We start from the raw sequence: 18447 nt of genomic DNA, 5'->3' as shown, positions 1-18447 counted from the left end.
CTTTTCTTGGTTACTTTATGCAGCCTTTTTCTTCAGTGACGTTGTGGGCTTCTATGTATTAAAACTGCTACAACTTCTGTACTGTCATGTGCATGTTAACCTGTGCTTTGTAAATCACTGCCATTGATGCAGTGCACCTTCCTTATATTGCTGCCAAATGCTGTGTGTCATGCCTAACACATGATGCTTCTGTCTCCCTTTTGGGATGCTGTGTGCCTCAGTCCCTGCCTTTTTTTGAGATGTGGGCTCCTCCCTTAAGCCTAGAAAAGACTTAAAAGCAGGCAGCTGTGCCACCTGGGTGCACGTCCTCCCCTTTCCTGCAAGGTTGGCTTTGCTCCTGTATCTGCTGATAGGTACAGATTCTGACTCCTGGTTCTTGCTGTGCAGTACTGAGAAGCGGACCCACCTCCAGGCTGTTGTTTCCTGTCACTGGTGGTTTTCCTGACTATTCAGGTATTTGCAACTAAAGTAAGCTGAATGATGAAGGAATAAACCTGTATGAGTAGAAAGTGTGAATGATTCTCAGTGACCGGTAATGTATCTTTAAGCAGTTTAAGGACTTTAACTAAATGTGCTTCTTTATCATGCTTGAAATTTTTGTATCACCTTTGGAATCCATTTTAGAAGATATTTTTCTTTTTGTATTTGACTGTCAAGTCAGAGCACTGGCTTCAGAAATGTTTGAGTGTTTGTCTGTTTTTGTGGAAGAAGTGACTGTGTAAATGGGACTAATGGTATTGAAGATAAATTAATCTACCAGAGGAGTTATGTCTTCTGCAGCACTAGTTCCACTATCCTTCAGCTATTTTTAAGCTCACATTGTCTGCCCAGTGATTTTTGATACACCTTTTTTTGGCTTGGTCTTCTTATAGTTTCTTTAAAGTGATTATTAACTGATGTTGACAAACTTTCCAGTTTAAACATATGTGAAAATCAAGGAATTGGCATAGCAACATTTGGGTAGATTTTCTTCTGTCTTGCATTACATAGCTTTTTTTTGATCTGGTTGCATTTCTTAAACTTTCTGTGCTGGTAAAAAAGACTGCATGTAGGCATATAGATGTATTTTATGATGAACCTTGCATATACTGAGCTATATTCAAAGCAAGAACTAACCATGATTTGCAGCATTTTGGAAATGGAATTTTGCTGCTTGTTATCCCCTAATTACTATTTTTGCAGTCTTTTTAACAAGAACATGTGAGTTTATGCTAATTGTTGCAGAAAACATTTTTTTTACATCACTACTACTTCTAATTAATTTATGTGTTGCACATGGTGATCTCAGGTTCTTCTGACAGAACACAGCCTGATATGGCTACCAGTAGTAGGATGTCAACTCAGTGCTTAAGTCTACAAATCTAATCAGCAAGAATAAAGGACAAGAAAATCAGGAAAGACTAAAAATGGTTGCGAGTTACTTTTTTCTTCAGATAGTAAAGACAGTATCTGATGCTAGAGACAATGCAGTTGGCATGTTCAATGCGATTTTTTTCTTCTCAGTAAGAAGGAAGGAGTAGTTATAATCTTGCTTCAGCTATTACTTCTGTCAGTCAGTAAACAAAAATACTAAAGCTGCTGTGATAAAACTGAATGTGGCTCTGGTTACTCCACCATCTCAAAAAGAATGTAATTAGAAAAAGTCCAGAGATGGGCAGCAATGACAGTCATGAGTATAGAAGTATTGCCATATGAGGGACACCTAAGCAAGCCAGGCCTTTTTCATTCAGGAAAAAGAGCTGACTGAGGGCAGGGACAATATGACAGAAGATCTCAGAAATGCTCAATGGCAAATCTTGAGAGATGCACCATTCACTTTCTCTATTGTACTAACCTCTGGCCATCAACTGAAGTTGTAGGAGTCAGATTAAAAACAAAAAAGGAGATAATTCTTTATGCAAGAGATAGTAGAGCTGTGAAACTCATTGCCAGAGGATGTCGTAGATGCCAGCTGTTCATAGGAATTTAAGGAGAGGGTGGATAAATACATGAAAGATATTTCCTGTATAAAGAAACTGCATCCAGCTGTTCCCTAGACATCTATTTTACTACTGTAGTAGAGAGAATATTTAACTAGGTGATCCTTATGTTTTCTAGGTCTTTAGATGGACCTTATATTTTTATGTTCTAAAAGCCTGTGTCTTAAAATGGTCATCCTGAAATCCCATATCAATTTGTTTTGCTGCTTGTTAGGTTCTTTGTGGTCAGTGACTCAAATAGGAAAAAATATTAACCAAAGGTGCTGTCCAATACTATTCCACCACCGTTTATAAAAGCAGAACTTGTTTCCACGGCTGCATGGAGATGATCTCATATCTAGCAGATTGTTGTTGTAGCACAAGCAGTTCTGATGACAGAAAATATTGCAGCCCATTGTTTCAAATTAGACTTAAGTCATTCTAATTTTCCTATACCTTAAGAGTCTTGTTCTAGAATGATGTGTTGTTTTCCTGTGGGGTTGTTTTTTTTTTTTTTTTTTTTTTTTTTTAGGAATGGAAAAGCTGGTTGTTTGTCCATACAAGAGGCCAAATGCTCTTTGTAGGCTGATTTGCTTTCCGTGGGCTGGTGGTGGAACTTCTCAACTTGCTGCATGGGGCAAACTCTTCAGCAGCTCAATTGAAGGTTAGTCATTTGTGTAGCTAAAGCAGAAGTTAAGCAAGTCTGAAATACACAGAAGCCAGATTTTTTCCATGGAATGTAATGTTCTTGAGAGCACTGCAGTCTTTTTTCCAATGGGTTTTATCCAGAAAGGAATTCCATTAAGAATTAGCATTTCTATTAGGATGCTGAGTTTACTAAGTTTATATACCACCTTCATCAAGTTGTATTTGACTAGGTTAAAAAATTATATCCTCAGAGCTAGATTTCACAAGACTATAGTAGGCTTGATTGCTTCAGAAACCATTGGTATGACTCAGAAGCAGCAATACACTGGCATATTGTTAATATGTTTAAAAAGGCATCAACAAGGTTAGTAGTGCAGATGTGAGAACTACTTAATGTTGAGAGACTGCACAGAATGTATTTCCATTATCCAGAGTGTTTGTGTGGTTTTGCGCTCCTTGTGTCAAAACTGAAGTTTAACATTTCGTTACAGTGCGAAGTAATTCTCACTGCTATTAGGCTGTATCAGCACTGAAAAGATCCATTGCTGAACTATTTGAAGAGGAATGAAGGCCATTTTCCAGACCCTTCCCCAAAGAAAAAAAAAAAAATTAACATTTATAGAGAGCATTTCCACTGCAATTGCACTAGTCCTCTAAATGCTTGTATGCTTTCTGTAAACAGTTGCACAAGTCACATCAAATTTTTCTTGAAATTTTAAAGAAAAAAATAAGCGCTTTTGTCCACTGGAACTACTTCCAATGAAGTTACTAAGGAGATGGCCTATGAGCAACTGCAGACACATAAATAAAATCAGGGTGCAGCATGCTCTTTAAGAGATTTTTTCTGCAGGAAGGAAGTATAGAAGATGCAAACCTTTCTGCACTGCTATCTATGGTATTAAGTAGTGGTTTATTCTATATCTCCTAAAATACTTTGTGTCTGACCTATTGCTTCTCTATTAGTTTGGCAGTATGTGCAATGTCAAGGAGATTTTAGAAAATCAACATTTTTTTCCCTGATCTATTCATACCTTACTTTCTCTAAACAGCAAGAAGAAAATCCCCATTTTTGTGAGGAATATAATAAAAGCATGTAATATGTCCTTCCACATAAGTTGTCAGCAATTTATACTACGATTCCACATTTTACTATGTGCAGTGCTGAAGAGCCTGCAAAGAACAGGGACTGTATGATTCTACTATAGTTTAACTTTCTAATGCTGCCCTTGAAAGGATGCATTTTATACAAGCCTCCAACTTATTGAAATTAATGAATTTGTGGTTGTTTAGTAATGCTAACAGTAATAAAGTCCTTTGAAACCTCAGCTGAGATCAGGACCTTGTGGATTTCTGACCCAAGGCATTTATTTATCAATCAGATCAACTGGAGAGGCAACGTTTTTGAGTAAAGGAAGGGATGGAATCTCTCATGGGATTAAAGGACAGTAGTAGCAATAGCAAATATACCATATCAACTGTAAAAAGGATTATTTTAAATAATCTATGTATTCTGCAGAATAGATTAAAAAACAGTTAAATGTATTTTCCTGTTTCTATCTGAAATAACTATAATTATTATTCCTCCACCTTTTCTGCAGTGTCCTCTGTAAGGCTTCCTGGAAGAGAATCTCGTCTTAAGGAGCCTTTTGCAAAAGACATGACAACCATAGTTAATGAAATTACAAGTGTTTTGTTAAAAGAATTGCAAGAAAAACCATTTGCGTTTTTTGGTCACAGGTAAAAATATATACATTTTTAGATACCGTAATGAAGAAGCTCTATCTTTGAACTCTAGGAGTAGATAGTTACTTGCCTTTATTTGCAAAAACTTTAGAAAGACATTTCTGCAAAGGTCTTTTGTCAAGTCAGCCTAAAACATGTTGTTGATCTCAGACTCTGGTTATTTTGTTCTTACTTCAGGCAGTGTTGTGTTTTGTTTCTGTTTTTTTTTTCACTGATAAATTATAATACTGTTTACTGTTAATATTTGTGTCAGTGCTTGTTCTATATGAATGCAGGGTGAACCATTCCTAAAACACATAGATTTTCAAGATTACTTAGTCCCCAGTATTTAAAATAACTGTTCTTACTTCAAATTAAGGAGACTACTACAAGAAAGAGGGATTTTTTTAAAAGTCTGATTTGTAAAACTAGACTGTATAGTAACACACAATTTGCTAATACCACTGTAATTTACATGTCATATATGGTTTCAGTAATGGTTCAAGACAGCAAATAAGCACTGAAATTCAAATTATGTTTACATTTTCCAGGTTTTATGTATGGTTTTGCTCACCGTTCTTTGTCTTTTTGCTGCAGTTTTGGATCTTATATTAGTTTTGCAGTTGCACTACACTTGAAAGAAAAGTACGGACTAGAGCCGATCCATCTTTTTGTATCAGGGGCACATGCCCCAAATGTAAGTTACAGAATCATTAATACTAGGAAACAAAACAGTATATTAGCTACCAAGAGTAAAAACAACATTTTACAGTATGGTATGCAGAGTGGCTTTAATACAAAACAAGCATTGCTTCTGAATGTTCTGTTTTCTTAGAGGAAAAGTCTGAGGCAGTCAGAGAATTTCACATTACGGAATATTCACTGCTGCTAACCTTAGCCTAGGGAGAACAGTCTTCTTAAGAGAATGCTACCTCATTTGAATTCTGTATTATTTACTATGACCTTTGGCTTAATACTGAAAAGTAATCAAAATATAAAGTGCCACTCCCTACTCTGTAACATTTGAAATAACTGTCTTAACCTAGTCTTTCATAAACCTCCTGCACCAGCCCTCAGTACATTTGCACATTTGTTTCTTTCCCTCCTCACTCTTTTTTGGCTTTTTAATCTGTCCTCAGTTTCTTCTGGGGTTCTGGTGGTTCTGCTAGTCTTTTAAGGAAAGCAACGGTGAAGTGGCTTTTTCCCATTCCTCTCGTCCTCAGTCAGCATTTACTATTTCCATTTTTCTGTTTTTGGGGCTTCTTAGTAATCCTGAGAATGAGCTAGTACTTCATGGAAGCAATTAATATTCCCACAAATTTCCATAAGAGGTTGGTCTCTCCGGTCCTACGTCAGTCAGATTTGTGTCCACTGCTAGGCTTTTCTTTCTCTTGAACAGATTATTTTATTAGTTGTATTTCAATAGTGAGAGTCAAACTTTGAACAAAATTAAATTAATCGTTACTTGTCTGTGGAAGTTTCAGACCTTGAGGGGACTTGGCTCACTCATAATCTGTATTTTCAGCAAACAGTCCATGAAGCCTTACCAAGAGGTATTCCCTGTGGATGTTAAACTAATCAGCCATTGTATACTGGAGACAGAGAATCATTGTACTTTCTTACTAAAACAATTCTTAATGAAAATATTAGAATAGGATCACAGACGCACAGAACAGTTTGGGTTGGAAGGGACCTCAAAGATCATCTAGTTCCACCCCCACTGCCATGGGCAGGGACACCTCCCACTAGACCAGGTTGCTCAAAGCCCCGTCCAACCTGGCCTTGAACACTGCCAGGGAGGGGGCAGCCACAGCTGCTCTGGGCAACCTGTGCCAGTGTCTCACCACCCTCACAGGAAAGAATTTCTTCCTTAGAGCTAATCTAAACCTTATTTCAGTTTAAAACCATTACCCCTCATCCTGTCCCTACAGTCCCTGATAAAGAGTCCCTCCCCATCTTTCCTTAAGCCCCCTTTAAGTACTGGAAGACCACTATAAGATCTCCCTGGAGCCTTCTCCAGGCTGAACAACCCCAACTCTCTCAGCCTGTCCTCACAGGGGAGGTGCTCCAGCCCCCTGATCATCTTCATAGCCCTTCCCTGGGCCCACTCAAGCAGGTCCATGCCCTTCTTATGTTGGGGGCCCCAGAGCTGGATGCAGCACTCCAGGTGGGGTCTCACCAGAGCAGAGTAGAGGAAGAATCCCCTCTCTCAACCTGCTGGCCACAGTTCTCTTGATGCAGCCCAGGATATGTTGGCACATTGCTGGCTCATATTCAGTTTTCCATTGACCAATACCCCCAAGTCCTTCTCCACAGGGCTGCTCTCAAACCACTCATCACCCAGCCTGTATTTGTGCTTGGGATTGCCCTGACCCATGTGCAGGACCTTGCACTTGTCCTTGTTGAACTTAGGAGTTTTAAAAGTCTATTTTATACTTTACAAAGTATATACCTGATATATATAGATATGATTATATACTTTAAAAAATATATACCTGATTTGTTTTATCTGGTGCTGACAGTCTGAAGCATTTCTTCCCATCAAAAGCATACCCCTATGTGATGCACAAGATGAAGACATTATTACATATATACAACTCTTAGGAGGAACTCCTTCTGAGTTTCTCCAATATGAAGATGTTAAGAAACATCTGATACATACTTTCAGAGAAGATATTAGAGTTCTTCAGACATTTTCGTAAGTTTTACAATTTTGTATTACATTTATATCTGCATTTTACAGTTTTTACTTCTGTCTAATCATTTCAGGGTTTTTCTCTGTAATTTGTTCTCATTTGTTATAAAGAGTATGAAAAAGTAAACATAGTTTTCTCCTTTGTGTGCTTTTCCATTTATATTCTAGTATTTAAGCCCTAGATGAAAACATTGCTTACTGTAGTAAGCACTACTGTTATTACAGTAGCAGATGCGTCACGGTAGAATTACAATTCTACTTTGGATCCAAAGTTAGTAGCCACTAAGAGGAATATTCTCCTATCTATTGTTGTTTTCTGAGTCTAATAAGCTCAACTAATTATGCTCCAGGATCACTGCATTCAGATTGCTGATCCAAGGCCCCCTAACCTAACCAGAAGCAAAGAACCCCTGTGCTCTGGGCATCTAGAGAGCAACCAGCTTCTTTCGTCCTAACTGCTGTCCCCACTGATGTTACACAACAGCTCACATAGCTGAGTGGTTAAGGTTTCTTATCCGGGCAAAGACAAGGACACTCTTGGATGTGGGACCCATTTTGGCCATAGGAACCCGATGCTGATAAGGCCCTGAAATGCTAGAACTTGAATATAAGCAGAAAACATAATTGTTTATTGGTAAGAATTTTTATTGCAGGTTGAAGCTCTCTTCTTCCTAACTATTGGGTCATTCTTTGTTTAAAATTTTTAGACCTAATTGCAGTAGGGTAAAGAGCTAAGAATCTTACAGTAATTCCTTCTGTGCACAGTTTAATTCCTGAAGTTATGTTTTGGAAGAGAAGGAAACAGCTATTTTGTATATGGAAGCAAACCCCAAATAAAGTATTTTATTACTACTTTTTATGTTCACAGTTTTGAGAAGGCAGAAAGGAATATCCCCTTCTCTTGTGATATTACTTGCTTTAATGGGTCCGAAGATAAACCACATGATTTAGAAGGTACTTCGCTTAAATGGCTTTCCTCTTACATTTATGCATATTCCTGTTGTATTGAATCAGCTAATGATTATAGAGTCTTTCATGTCCTTCTTAAATGAGACAAATCAACAGAGCAGTCTCACTGTATAAACCAAAACAGCTGATATGGGATTTAAAATAATTATTAAATAACAACTTTGAAACAGTTATGTAAAATAACAATGGTTGACATTTCTCTGACACTTTAATTATCTTTTTCAGCCTGGCACGATCTAACAAGTGGAGATACTTCCTTTTATGACCTTCCTGGAGGTCACTTTTATCTGCTGGAACCCTCTAATGCAGTTTTCTTGACAAAACACATAACAAGATGTATAGAAAATGCTGGTCTATGAGTATTTCCCTCTATTTTAATGGCAAAGGTGTAAGATTAGTCCACAGCACTTCATAATAAGTCATTATTTCTGTACAATTGCATGCAGTTATACCTAAGAGTTGTACTGTTCCTCCAGATCTTTGTTGTAATCCTTTTAAAAGGGGGCGATTTTTCTGATTTTTTTTGAAAATAAACATTGGCTTTGGGTCTTAAAAATAAAATTTTCATCTTTTCCCTGTTCTCATCTTGCATGTGCACAAACCCTTCATGCTATAACCTCGTTTGCAAAAAATGACAGCTATGTTATTTTACTTTCAGAGCTTCTCTATGTGTGCTTCTGCAAAACTGCTAAATATAATTTCATACCCACAAAAATCCACAATTCTTATAGAAAGCTTAATTTATTAGATTCAAATTTATTTAGAATAAGATACAATCTAAAAATAGAGTATGTATGTAAATAGCCTTTACAGTCAAACATGCTTAAAAGATTTTACTGTCAGACTAAACAATAAGGAGTTAGTATTGCATTTTCCATAACAGAGTTAGTTCATTAGCCACTGAAGAGTTAGTTATTAGTGGGAATTATTTTGAGGATTCTAGATCCCATATTTTTCTATCATTGCTTTTGCTTTAGAGATATAGGCATTCATGGCATCCTCCTTCGATAAACCTGCAAAGGAAAGTAAGAGTCATTATCTTTCCTCGTTGGTAATCCTGTGGATATGACTACATGATGTAAATTTACTTATTGTAACACCTTTTTTCAGGTTCCATGCTTCCCATTTGGCTTTGCCTTTCAAATCTAGCATTCCTGGACATTCTGCCAAAATAAATGCATACCTTTGGTTATCATGCAGATTTACTAACATTTGCTTGATTTCATTAAGATATGGGAGTAAATGAAGTGTGTATATATAGGAATACCAATATTAATATCTCCAACAGTAGCCTGTTTGTAGAATCCATATAGTTCCTTCAGTTCTTCATCAGTTGGTCTTGTTTTTAATTTTTTTACATCTTCTGCAGCATGATCAAAGTCAGCCTGGTGAAAGAAAAGAAAATGTTAGTTCTCCTCTCAAGCAGTGTGCTTAAAACATTAAGTATAGCATGCGCAGTAGTATCATTAGACACTCTCAATTACTCATTCGGGTTCAGTGGTAAGTCTAGGCATTTTCCCATGAAAGAAGCTTAATAAAACCCTCGGTTATTAGAAGGGGAACTAGGCCAGCTTAGCTAATAGGGTCAGCACTGCTAAAATAATTTTTCCAACAGTTTTACTTAGAACCATTACAGACTGTCTAGTGTCAGGAGATCTACAGATATATTTATGCAAGCAGCCTATTATAGAGTGAATGTAGCATGTATGTCTTTCACAGTCACAGTGGGGGTATGAAGGTGTTCACTGAACTTTATGCCTCAGCAGTAATCTCTGAATTTGGCCCTGACTGCACAGTGCTGACTGGAGTGGCAGAGCCTGAATACCCTCTGAGGGGTACTGCCCACTTCCCCCTTCATTGCCACTTCTCCACTCTCCAACACAAGAGTGAAGTATAACTTTACTCCTTTCATCACCATGCATCTCACATTCACACCAACCCAAGGCTATAGCCATTATTCTTCCTATCTATTAGGTCTCAGGCTAAGACTTTAGCACAGAGTTGGGAGTCCTGTTTCATGCCCAGGACATTTCAGAGAGAGATTTCATACAGTGACAACAGACCTGCCAGGTCACTGCACTACTATAATGCAAAAAAGATTCAGTCACTTTAATATGCTATATGCTGACTGTAATAATTATTTTAGCTTTTGAGTTGGATCTGTGTTTGCAGAAGCACAATATATCCTGCAAGATGTGCTATTACACATATATTTAATATGTACAAAACCAGTCTACAACTTTGTGATAAATCACTGATGTATTCAGCAATAGTTTCAGCATGAATGCTGTCGCTCTATTTAAATAACTGAGACCCTGGCACTACCTCAGCAGTTTGTACTGTGCTTCTTTAGACCACTTTTTCCTTTCTCTAGTTACGGGAAATATATATATATATGTATATTTTAATAAGAAAACCTAATGCACGTTTCTCTCGTTAGTTGATGCCTTTCTCCTTGACAAGCAACCGTGCTGGGTGGACCAGGTGATAGAAAAAAGAAAGTATGCATGAGAGCTGGGCTCACTATAACATTCTGTATTCAAACAGAGAGAAAGTACAAGAGAAAGGCTCTTTCTGTATTTAAATTCAAGAAGGAAAACAAAAAATTTTAAGACTGATGCTTAAGTATCTTTCTTCAAAGCAAGGCCCCTTCCTGGAATCACGAAACTACACATTCATTGATATAAGGACACATCAGCTAGTGACTGCATTAAAGGCAGTGGTAGAGGGTAAGGACAGGTACCTGAATTCACTGCACAGAAACCTGGCCACTCTCCCACCAGATGAGTTACATCTGCCTCCTGAGATGGAGTTCACTTTTTGTTCTAGCCTGGAAATTTAGTTTGGCTAGCAAGTAAAGTTCCCAGATACAAACTTCTGAGGAATTTCTAATGTTTTGGATAATTGCTGTTTGAAATCCACAAAGAGAAATAGCAAGTCTAAGAACAAAAGTCCTCACCGCAGGAGGACTTATATCTGTAACACTAGAGTCGAAACAAGGAGCATCAGGCAGACAGGTGTATTTAGAAACAATGTTTTAAGAAAAATCATGATGTATGATTAAAAGGGTGTTCTAGCAAAGGAATGCTCTCTGCAAAACAGCAATTAAAAATAAATCTTGAGTCTTCTTTAGACTGCAGTTACAAATTCACAGAACATTAGATGAGAAGGGTTCCATGACGATAATGAACATCTCTAGTTCTGTGTGTTTATAGCACCCTTAAAAATGCAATGAAAGGAAAGCTCTTTAGACAAAAATCCTGCAGCTACGCAGATGCTTATCGACAAATAATCTTCTAACTCAGCAAGAACCGCAGTGTTTGAATAACTGACAAGCAGAAGTTTCCAGGAGATTCCCACTAAGGCATCCCAGAACTAAATGCCCAGTAGTGGATGCAGGAGTACAGAAAATGGCTAGGGTGTTAAAACGGTCTATCAGTTTTAAGTTTGAGAAACACTGCTGTTATGTGGAGATATTTTTAATATAATGATCCTTCATTCTTTACTCAGTACAGTACTGAGAATTGCCCAGATTCCAAGTGTCATCTGTCCGCTTAAAGCTCTGAAACTTGATCATTTGATAAAGTATACGATTTGGCAGAGTTACTGCATTAAATTCTAGCTCAAATTACTTCCAAATGATATTCTTAAAACTTTACAGACAGAAAACATGTAACTATGCTTATGCAGTTTGTTCAGATTTTGAGAAAAATAATTCTCAATATCAATCAAATGCAATAATACCATAGAATCATTGACAAACATAAAGCTTTAAGTCCAACTTTTTGTGTCTGATTTCTTTTAAGAACAACCAAACACTGTGGATTTTTAAATTTTTTTTTTTAACCAACCAAATATTTGGGAGTGTTGCAAGACAAATACAGGATTTTGCTAGAATTAAAACCCAAAACACCCAGAATATGTTATATGTAATTTAGATAAACGAAAATCATATGCTCCAGACTACATATAAAAGCTGAATCAATAATGTTGAAATGACCTTACAGCATCTCTTGTCAACATTTTTTTGTTTCCATGTACTCTCTTGTTTACTTAAAAAATCAGCATTCTACTATTTTACTTACTTAATTTACTTAATTACATTCTACTCTACTGTTTACTTAAAAAAAAATCATCAGAAATTAAATTGATCATGATGACTATTTTAATTGAAGTAGCTGGATTTAGTCAGTTTGGATCAATTAAAAATGGATTATATGAACCACAAAAAGCTCCTTTGCTTCTTTGTTCTGGATAAAGAAAATGTAAATATTTTCTTCTGCAAAGCTTAACGACAGAAATATGAAACCTGGTTATTCATTTTCCTGAAAGGCTAGAAAATGGTAGGCCACCTTTATGTACTGGAAGACCACGATAAGGTCTCCCTGGAGCCTTCTCCAGGTTGAACAACCCCAACTGTCTTAGCCTGTCCTCACAGGGGAGGTGCTCCAGCCCCCTCAAGCAGGTCCATGTCCTTCTTATGTTGGGGGCCCCAGAGCTGGACACAGCACTGCAGGTGGGGTCTCACCAGACCGGAGTAGAGGCGGAGGATCACCTCCCTTGACCTGCTGGTCACCAATCACCTCCTTATTTTCCATGTGCCCCAGCAGTTTCCAGGAGGATCTGTTCCATGATTTTGCCAGGCACAGAGGTGAGACTGACTGCCCTGTAGTTCCCTGGATCTTCCTTTTTCTTCCTTTCAAAAATTGAGGTTATGTTTCCCCTTTTCCAGTCAGTGGGAACTTCCCCAGACTGCCACAACTTCTCAAATATGATGGGCAGTGGCTTAGCCAATTCATCCGCCAGTTCCCTCAGGACCTATGGATTCATCTCATCACGTCCCATGGACTCGTGCACCTTCAGCTTCCTTAGATGGTCTCGAACCTGATCTTCTCTTACAGTGGGCAGTTCTTCCTTCTCCCTGCCTTTGCTTTCTGTGATTACGGTGGTGTGGCTGGAGCACTTGCTGGTGAAGATTGAAGCAAAAAGTGGTTAAGTACCTCAGCCTTCTCCATACCCCAGGTAACCAAGTCTCCTGTTTCCTTCTGGAGAGGGCCCACATTTCCCCTAGTGTTCCTTTTGTCACCAACGTACCTACAGAAGCTTTTCTTGTTACCTTTGATGTCCCTGGCCAGATGTAATTCTGTCAAGGCTTTGGCCTTCCTAACCTGATCCCTGCCTGCTCAGACAATTTCTCTGTATTCTAACCTGATCCCTGCCTGCTCAGACAATTTCTCTGTATTCTAACCTGATCCCTGCCTGCTCAGACAATTTCTCTGTATTCTAACCTGATCCCTGCCTGCTCAGACAATTTCTCTGTATTCTAACCTGATCCCTGCCTGCTCAGACAATTTCTCTGTACTCCTCCTGGGCTACCTGTCCTTGCTTCCACCCTCTGTAGGCTTTATGATACAGACAGTAATAGTGGCCCAGTGTTCCCCTGGGTTAGAAGTCTGACAAAGTACAAATTCCACAGGTGGTACCCTACAAATAGTCACACTGTTATAAGTAAATAAATCTTGGAAAATCTATGGAGGGTCCCATTTAAAAAGTAGCCATAATGATTTAAATCAAATAATAATAAAAGCAAATGTTTCCCCCAAACCACTTCAAGCATCACTAAAGCATCTAGTTGTTACCAACTAACTAAGCATAAGGATTTCCTTCCATCACTGTACCTTACCTTTGATCATCTTTTGCTTATTAATGGGAGGGACCCCTACCACAGGAAAGAAGTTCAAGGAGAGAACACACTACTTAATGGCAAACACTTTTCAGGACTGTATGAGGGTTAGGAGGTATACAATAGCATGCACAGAGTCCTCAACCTTCACAATACGTAGTGACCTTTTTTGTAAAGTTATGCTAGTATTGAGGAGCCCTTTCTAACCTGTATAGGGTGGCATTTTGTAGTGTGAAAGCAAGGGTGTATCTCCTCACTGCCATAAAACAAATATTTTGAAATTATCTTAAAGTAATAAGCTCTGTGGAGCAGGAGTTGTATCTTCTGACAGGTCTGAACAGCAAATATTTCTGGCAATTTAGCTAAACAAAATAATTTATAATTTCAGTTTTATTCAATGTTTTAAATTAGCCATAGTGACATTAATACTGATGTAGATTCTTATAAACAAGAACTTCAGATATGCATATTCGTGAATGGACGGTTTTGCTGTCTTGCTTGTGGTGAAGTATTTCAATGTATAGGTCAGGAGACACATTTTTAGTATATGCCACAGTGCAAGTCAATTTTTGTTCTTCTAAAACCCCTTTAAATTGCAGACGTTAAAAGGAAATAGTTAAATATAGAAACACTTCATGAATGTAACTGTACAAGAATGAAAATCTTTATAATTCAGGTCAAATTAGTAAATGATAAATTTTTAGAAATCTTCTGTCAGCTGGCCAAGTTTTCATGATGCACACAGTAGTATGATCTGATCCTTAAGGAATTCCTGCTGCAAAATCTTTGTAACCATGGCTGCCCTGCCATGGTTGCAAGACCTGTGGCTAGACAGGTATTTCAGATAATTTAATTTCTTCTTTAAATACTGAATCTGCTGAACAGCAGTTAAGTAAATAAGAATACAAAGAAACTCTTGCTGATTATTCTGTAAGCTTTGCCATTAGAATTCCAATGGACTGTATGAAGTTTACAGCACAAATTGTAATATGATCCCTTAGGATCAGTCGTTAGGCTAACGTCAAAACTGTATATTCTCTACATCTATCTGTTCTTGATGCCACAGACAAAAAATCTGTACAAATGAGAAAACCCTAATCTCAAATCTGATTAGAGAAATTGATTATTTCTCCAGAAATTACAGTTTTGATAGCTTCTAGCTTAGGTGCAAACAAAACTATTCTGAATCATGCATTGTTCAATCCTTGGCTTGTCCTAGATGTTCAAAAGAGAAGTATCTTTGGCCATAAAAGAAAAAAAGCAGTGGTTTATTTATTAATCACAGTTCATAGTTTGTTTGTGCTTCTTCTAAGCAATATAACAAAATCCTCCCTGTGAAGAATTCCTAATATTTGTGATATTAGTATTTGCTTTCATGAAAGCCTTGCAATCTTTATTTTTCTTCTTCAGTGGTATTTTCTCTTGTTCTCCTTCTGTAGGACAACTGTACCTGAATTTCCTACAACCACCTGCAACGCTTCAGCAAAGTCAGATGTTAAACTCATTTTTAGTTTTTCACCAAAAGTTGCCAAGGGCCATAGAAAGTAAGTAAATTTCACTACTCTTCCTTTCAGAAGCAAAACCAGAAAGGTGAACACACATGTTTGAGGCCAGCAAGTCAGCAAGAGCGCTGGGAGGGAATTCACAAGCGCACTGCCCTGTGCCTTAGGCACAGGATGGGCACCTTCAGTCTGGGACCACGGGGGTTGGGCAGACATGTCGCTATAAGCTAAACAGGAGTCTGAACTCACAGTGCTTATGAGACTGTTTGCACGACTTGTTATCTCTATGTTCCTTGACAGATAGGTACCTTAACCCTCCACGAAAATAGGCCTGGTCCACTTTGCGCTTAGCTCAGGGCAGGAGCAAGGACATGGGTGCTTACTGCAGGGGAACTCACATGCTCTGAATTTACATCCCCGGCTTACCCCAGAGTCACTCCAGACATGCCATGCTGTGGTGCAGTGTTCAGACACTGCAGCATTTGGATACAAATGAGTTTTGTACTCGGGTACCAAAACTATAGTCTAATTATGCAAAACCACATGTCCACATAAGCACTAACAACAGTATTTTTAATAGATGTATAGCATTTATTATGGAGAAGAACTCAATGAGGGGAAACAAAATCAGCAATGCAACTAACTTATCACTGAATTAAAAATACCATCCAAAAGAAACTGGAACTGTACATCTCTAACACTCCTACAAGCCTTACACACACACTGTTGATAGACATAGATAAAAGGGATGTAGGTTTGATTGTGAAAATATATGTAATGGCCCATCACTCTTAAAATCTCTTTTACAGGTAAAATTTTATTAAAATAAATATTTCAGTCTTAATCCAAACACCAGTAATGTGACATTCTTAACTTTACCTATCACTGACTCCTGCATCACAGATACCTCTTAATATTATCCATACATGTACAAACAAAAGCAGCATTCATGCTTTGTTAACAGTAAGATGTGGTATCAATAATAAAACATAACTGAGTTGCCAAAACTGATTAAAACAAATAAGTTTTATCTTCATCTTTATACTGTGGCCACTAGTGCATGTGAGGTTCTGCCAGCATTGATGAACAAGGACCATTCAAGTCAGTAGGAAACTTCCACATGCCTTCAATAGTTTTCTAATCTAAGTTTCACAGTAAGAATGAACAAGAAATGCTGTTAGACCTGTACAAGACAAAAAAACCCCAACCCTCAAAAAAAAGGAAACCATTAAGTTAATAAGCTTCTTATCTTCATATACGTTTATGCTATTTGCATCTATAGACAAGTATCACAAGATACTGTTTTTAAAATATACAAATATGTATCCTACTCGGCAAGAAATACGCTGAAATGACATTTAAACACAAAACATTTCTTTCTTCATCTCCGTCTAGCCAATCATTGTGCACAGACTGTTGCTTAGGATTTGCTTGCTTACACAACATGCTTAGGAGCAGCCTATAAAAATGTAATTTCCTTTTAATCATGTGCCAATAAAATTGCCTTTAACTTCTCAAATTAAAAGCATATATACAAACATAAACATACAAACATGAACTAAAGAGAAATGCACAAATCATCAGACTATTAGCACATACTCCCTTTTTTCAAAGAAAAAAGCTTGAATGAATTCTTCATTTACAGCAGAATATTTTACCAGTTTGCAAAACTTCTAAACCTTTTACAGCCTCCCTGATGAAAACATTATTTTGCTCATTTTGTCCTCATTCCCATACATCTTGATTCAAGAATTTTTATGGATATAGATGGTAGCTGTTACCCAAAGCGACAGTGAAAACCTCTCTAATGCCAAATGCAGAATGTGTTGGATATCGTAATATTTCAAGCACTGATTTTTATGTGAACGTGTAACTGTATACAGCAATGGAATGGCATATTATACTGCACTCAGCTCTTTCTAATAGTGATTTATGGCTTATTGCTTAATCACCTGGCTAATAAATTTATTTTCAGCGGTGAATTCAAGGCAGAATAAAATGAACTATAATTGCAGTGATCACTAATTGAACAAAGGTGGTGTTATATTTGGAATTTGGCAATCGTGACCCACTGAAGAAATATGATTCTTCCTCTTAGCTGTAAAACTCCACAATGAAACCTCTGTGTCATTCAACATAATTGCAGCTCAGGAGAAAATTGCTGAGCTACTGGTAACACACTTCCTGCATCTAGGTCAGAGCATTATGTTGCTCGGTCTTTGCAAAACACGCACACTAACCGAGCCGAGACAGACATTATAATGAGACTGGGATAAAAGGGCTTGCAAATCTTGGAAGTGAAAGGGATAATAGAAAGCCTAATGAAGAAAAACAGCCTAATCCATCAGGGTATGGGCAAGACAAGGGAAGTATTCATCGTTTGCTACAAAGGTAGAGGGCTAAAAGCCACCAGTAAGATCTAATTTCCTCAAAAACGATTTAAATCTATCGTCAGAGAGAGGTAGAAGGAAGCTCTCTCTATCCAGAAGGCAGAAAGAAGCTTTCCTACCAAAACACGTACCACTCCAAAGACGCACACACCAGAAAAAATCCGCACAACTCCCTCAAAAATTATTCATGCTTCCCAAATCCACAGACCATTGCTTCAGTGTTAGAAGTTTCCCTCCCCTCCTCCTTTATAGAGATACAAGTAACTGCTAGATCCTAAAAAATTAAGTACGTTCCTATTTTTCAATGCATAATCCAGTCCTAGCAAACTCAGCTGCACACATAAATTCATGCATGCTCTAAACAGGTGAGGCTCCAAAAAATTAAATGACCTACGAGTAGTTTAAAATAAGCAGCATGACTGTCACCCTCCACTTGAGAAACATAGTGCATTATTTAACCTCCAAAGGCTTAGGCAAATTTCCCGTGCCGCAAGGTAACCTTGATTTTGCAGCAATAATCCTTACGCTGAAGAAATACCCCTCTCTCGGACACGGCATTGCCCAGGTGGACAGCGCATGTCTCCCTCTCCTCCCGCGTCCCTGCCTCACCAGATGCAGAGCTGCCTACCTGCAGAGTCATGATGCTGCGAGGATGCCCAGGGAACGGCCTCGCTCCTTCTCCGCCGGCGACGCGCTGCTTCTGCCGCTCGGCTGCTGCCGTGCGAGCGCGGCGGCGGCGGCTGTGCTGTGCCCCACGGGCGGCGGGGAGGGCGCTGGGGGCTGCCCGCGAGTGACCTCAGCTCACCCGCCGCAGCAAAGCCACGCCGCGGCAGGACACGGGGGCTCGCTGCGCCTCTCGGGCCCCGCGGGGACAACTGAG

General features: G+C 38.4%; 2 protein-coding genes across 2 annotated transcripts; one reads left to right on the top strand and one right to left on the bottom strand.

Moving 5' to 3' along the window:
* Positions 1-2492: 2492 nt before the first annotated feature.
* OLAH (oleoyl-ACP hydrolase) lies at positions 2493-8351 on the top strand. The gene is made up of 6 exons (XM_074897983.1): positions 2493-2622; positions 4205-4343; positions 4926-5025; positions 6851-7026; positions 7892-7977; positions 8218-8351. Exons 1-6 carry the CDS (start codon positions 2493-2495, stop codon positions 8349-8351), a joined length of 765 nt encoding a protein of 254 aa, XP_074754084.1.
* Positions 8352-8725: 374 nt separating this feature from the next.
* ACBD7 (acyl-CoA binding domain containing 7) lies at positions 8726-18390 on the bottom strand. Its single transcript, XM_074900214.1, has 4 exons — positions 18196-18390; positions 9260-9377; positions 9093-9155; positions 8726-9005 (listed from the first exon to the last, which is right to left on the bottom strand). Exons 1-4 carry the CDS (start codon positions 18205-18207, stop codon positions 8932-8934), a joined length of 267 nt encoding a protein of 88 aa, XP_074756315.1. The 5' UTR covers positions 18208-18390; the 3' UTR covers positions 8726-8931.
* Positions 18391-18447: the final 57 nt, after the last annotated feature.

This window comes from Athene noctua, chromosome 2, assembly GCF_965140245.1.
Source record: "Athene noctua chromosome 2, bAthNoc1.hap1.1, whole genome shotgun sequence".
Classification (NCBI taxonomy): Eukaryota; Metazoa; Chordata; class Aves; order Strigiformes; family Strigidae; genus Athene; species Athene noctua.
This window is presented reverse-complemented; position numbering and strand designations above follow the sequence as displayed.

Excerpts from the sequence above, each read along its gene's own strand:
- OLAH (XM_074897983.1), top strand. The coding sequence starts at position 2,493 with ATGGAAAAGCTGGTTGTTTGTCCATACAAGAGGCCAAATGCTCTTTGT. Across the intron at positions 7,027-7,891 it reads AGAGTTCTTCAGACATTTTC|TTTTGAGAAGGCAGAAAGGA; the intron begins GTAAGTTTTACA and ends TTATGTTCACAG. Across the intron at positions 7,978-8,217 it reads TAAACCACATGATTTAGAAG|CCTGGCACGATCTAACAAGT; the intron begins GTACTTCGCTTA and ends TATCTTTTTCAG.
- ACBD7 (XM_074900214.1), bottom strand. Across the intron at positions 9,156-9,259 it reads TGTTGGAGATATTAATATTG|AATGTCCAGGAATGCTAGAT; the intron begins GTATTCCTATAT and ends TTATTTTGGCAG. Across the intron at positions 9,006-9,092 it reads AGCATGGAACCTGAAAAAAG|GTTTATCGAAGGAGGATGCC; the intron begins GTGTTACAATAA and ends TTTCCTTTGCAG.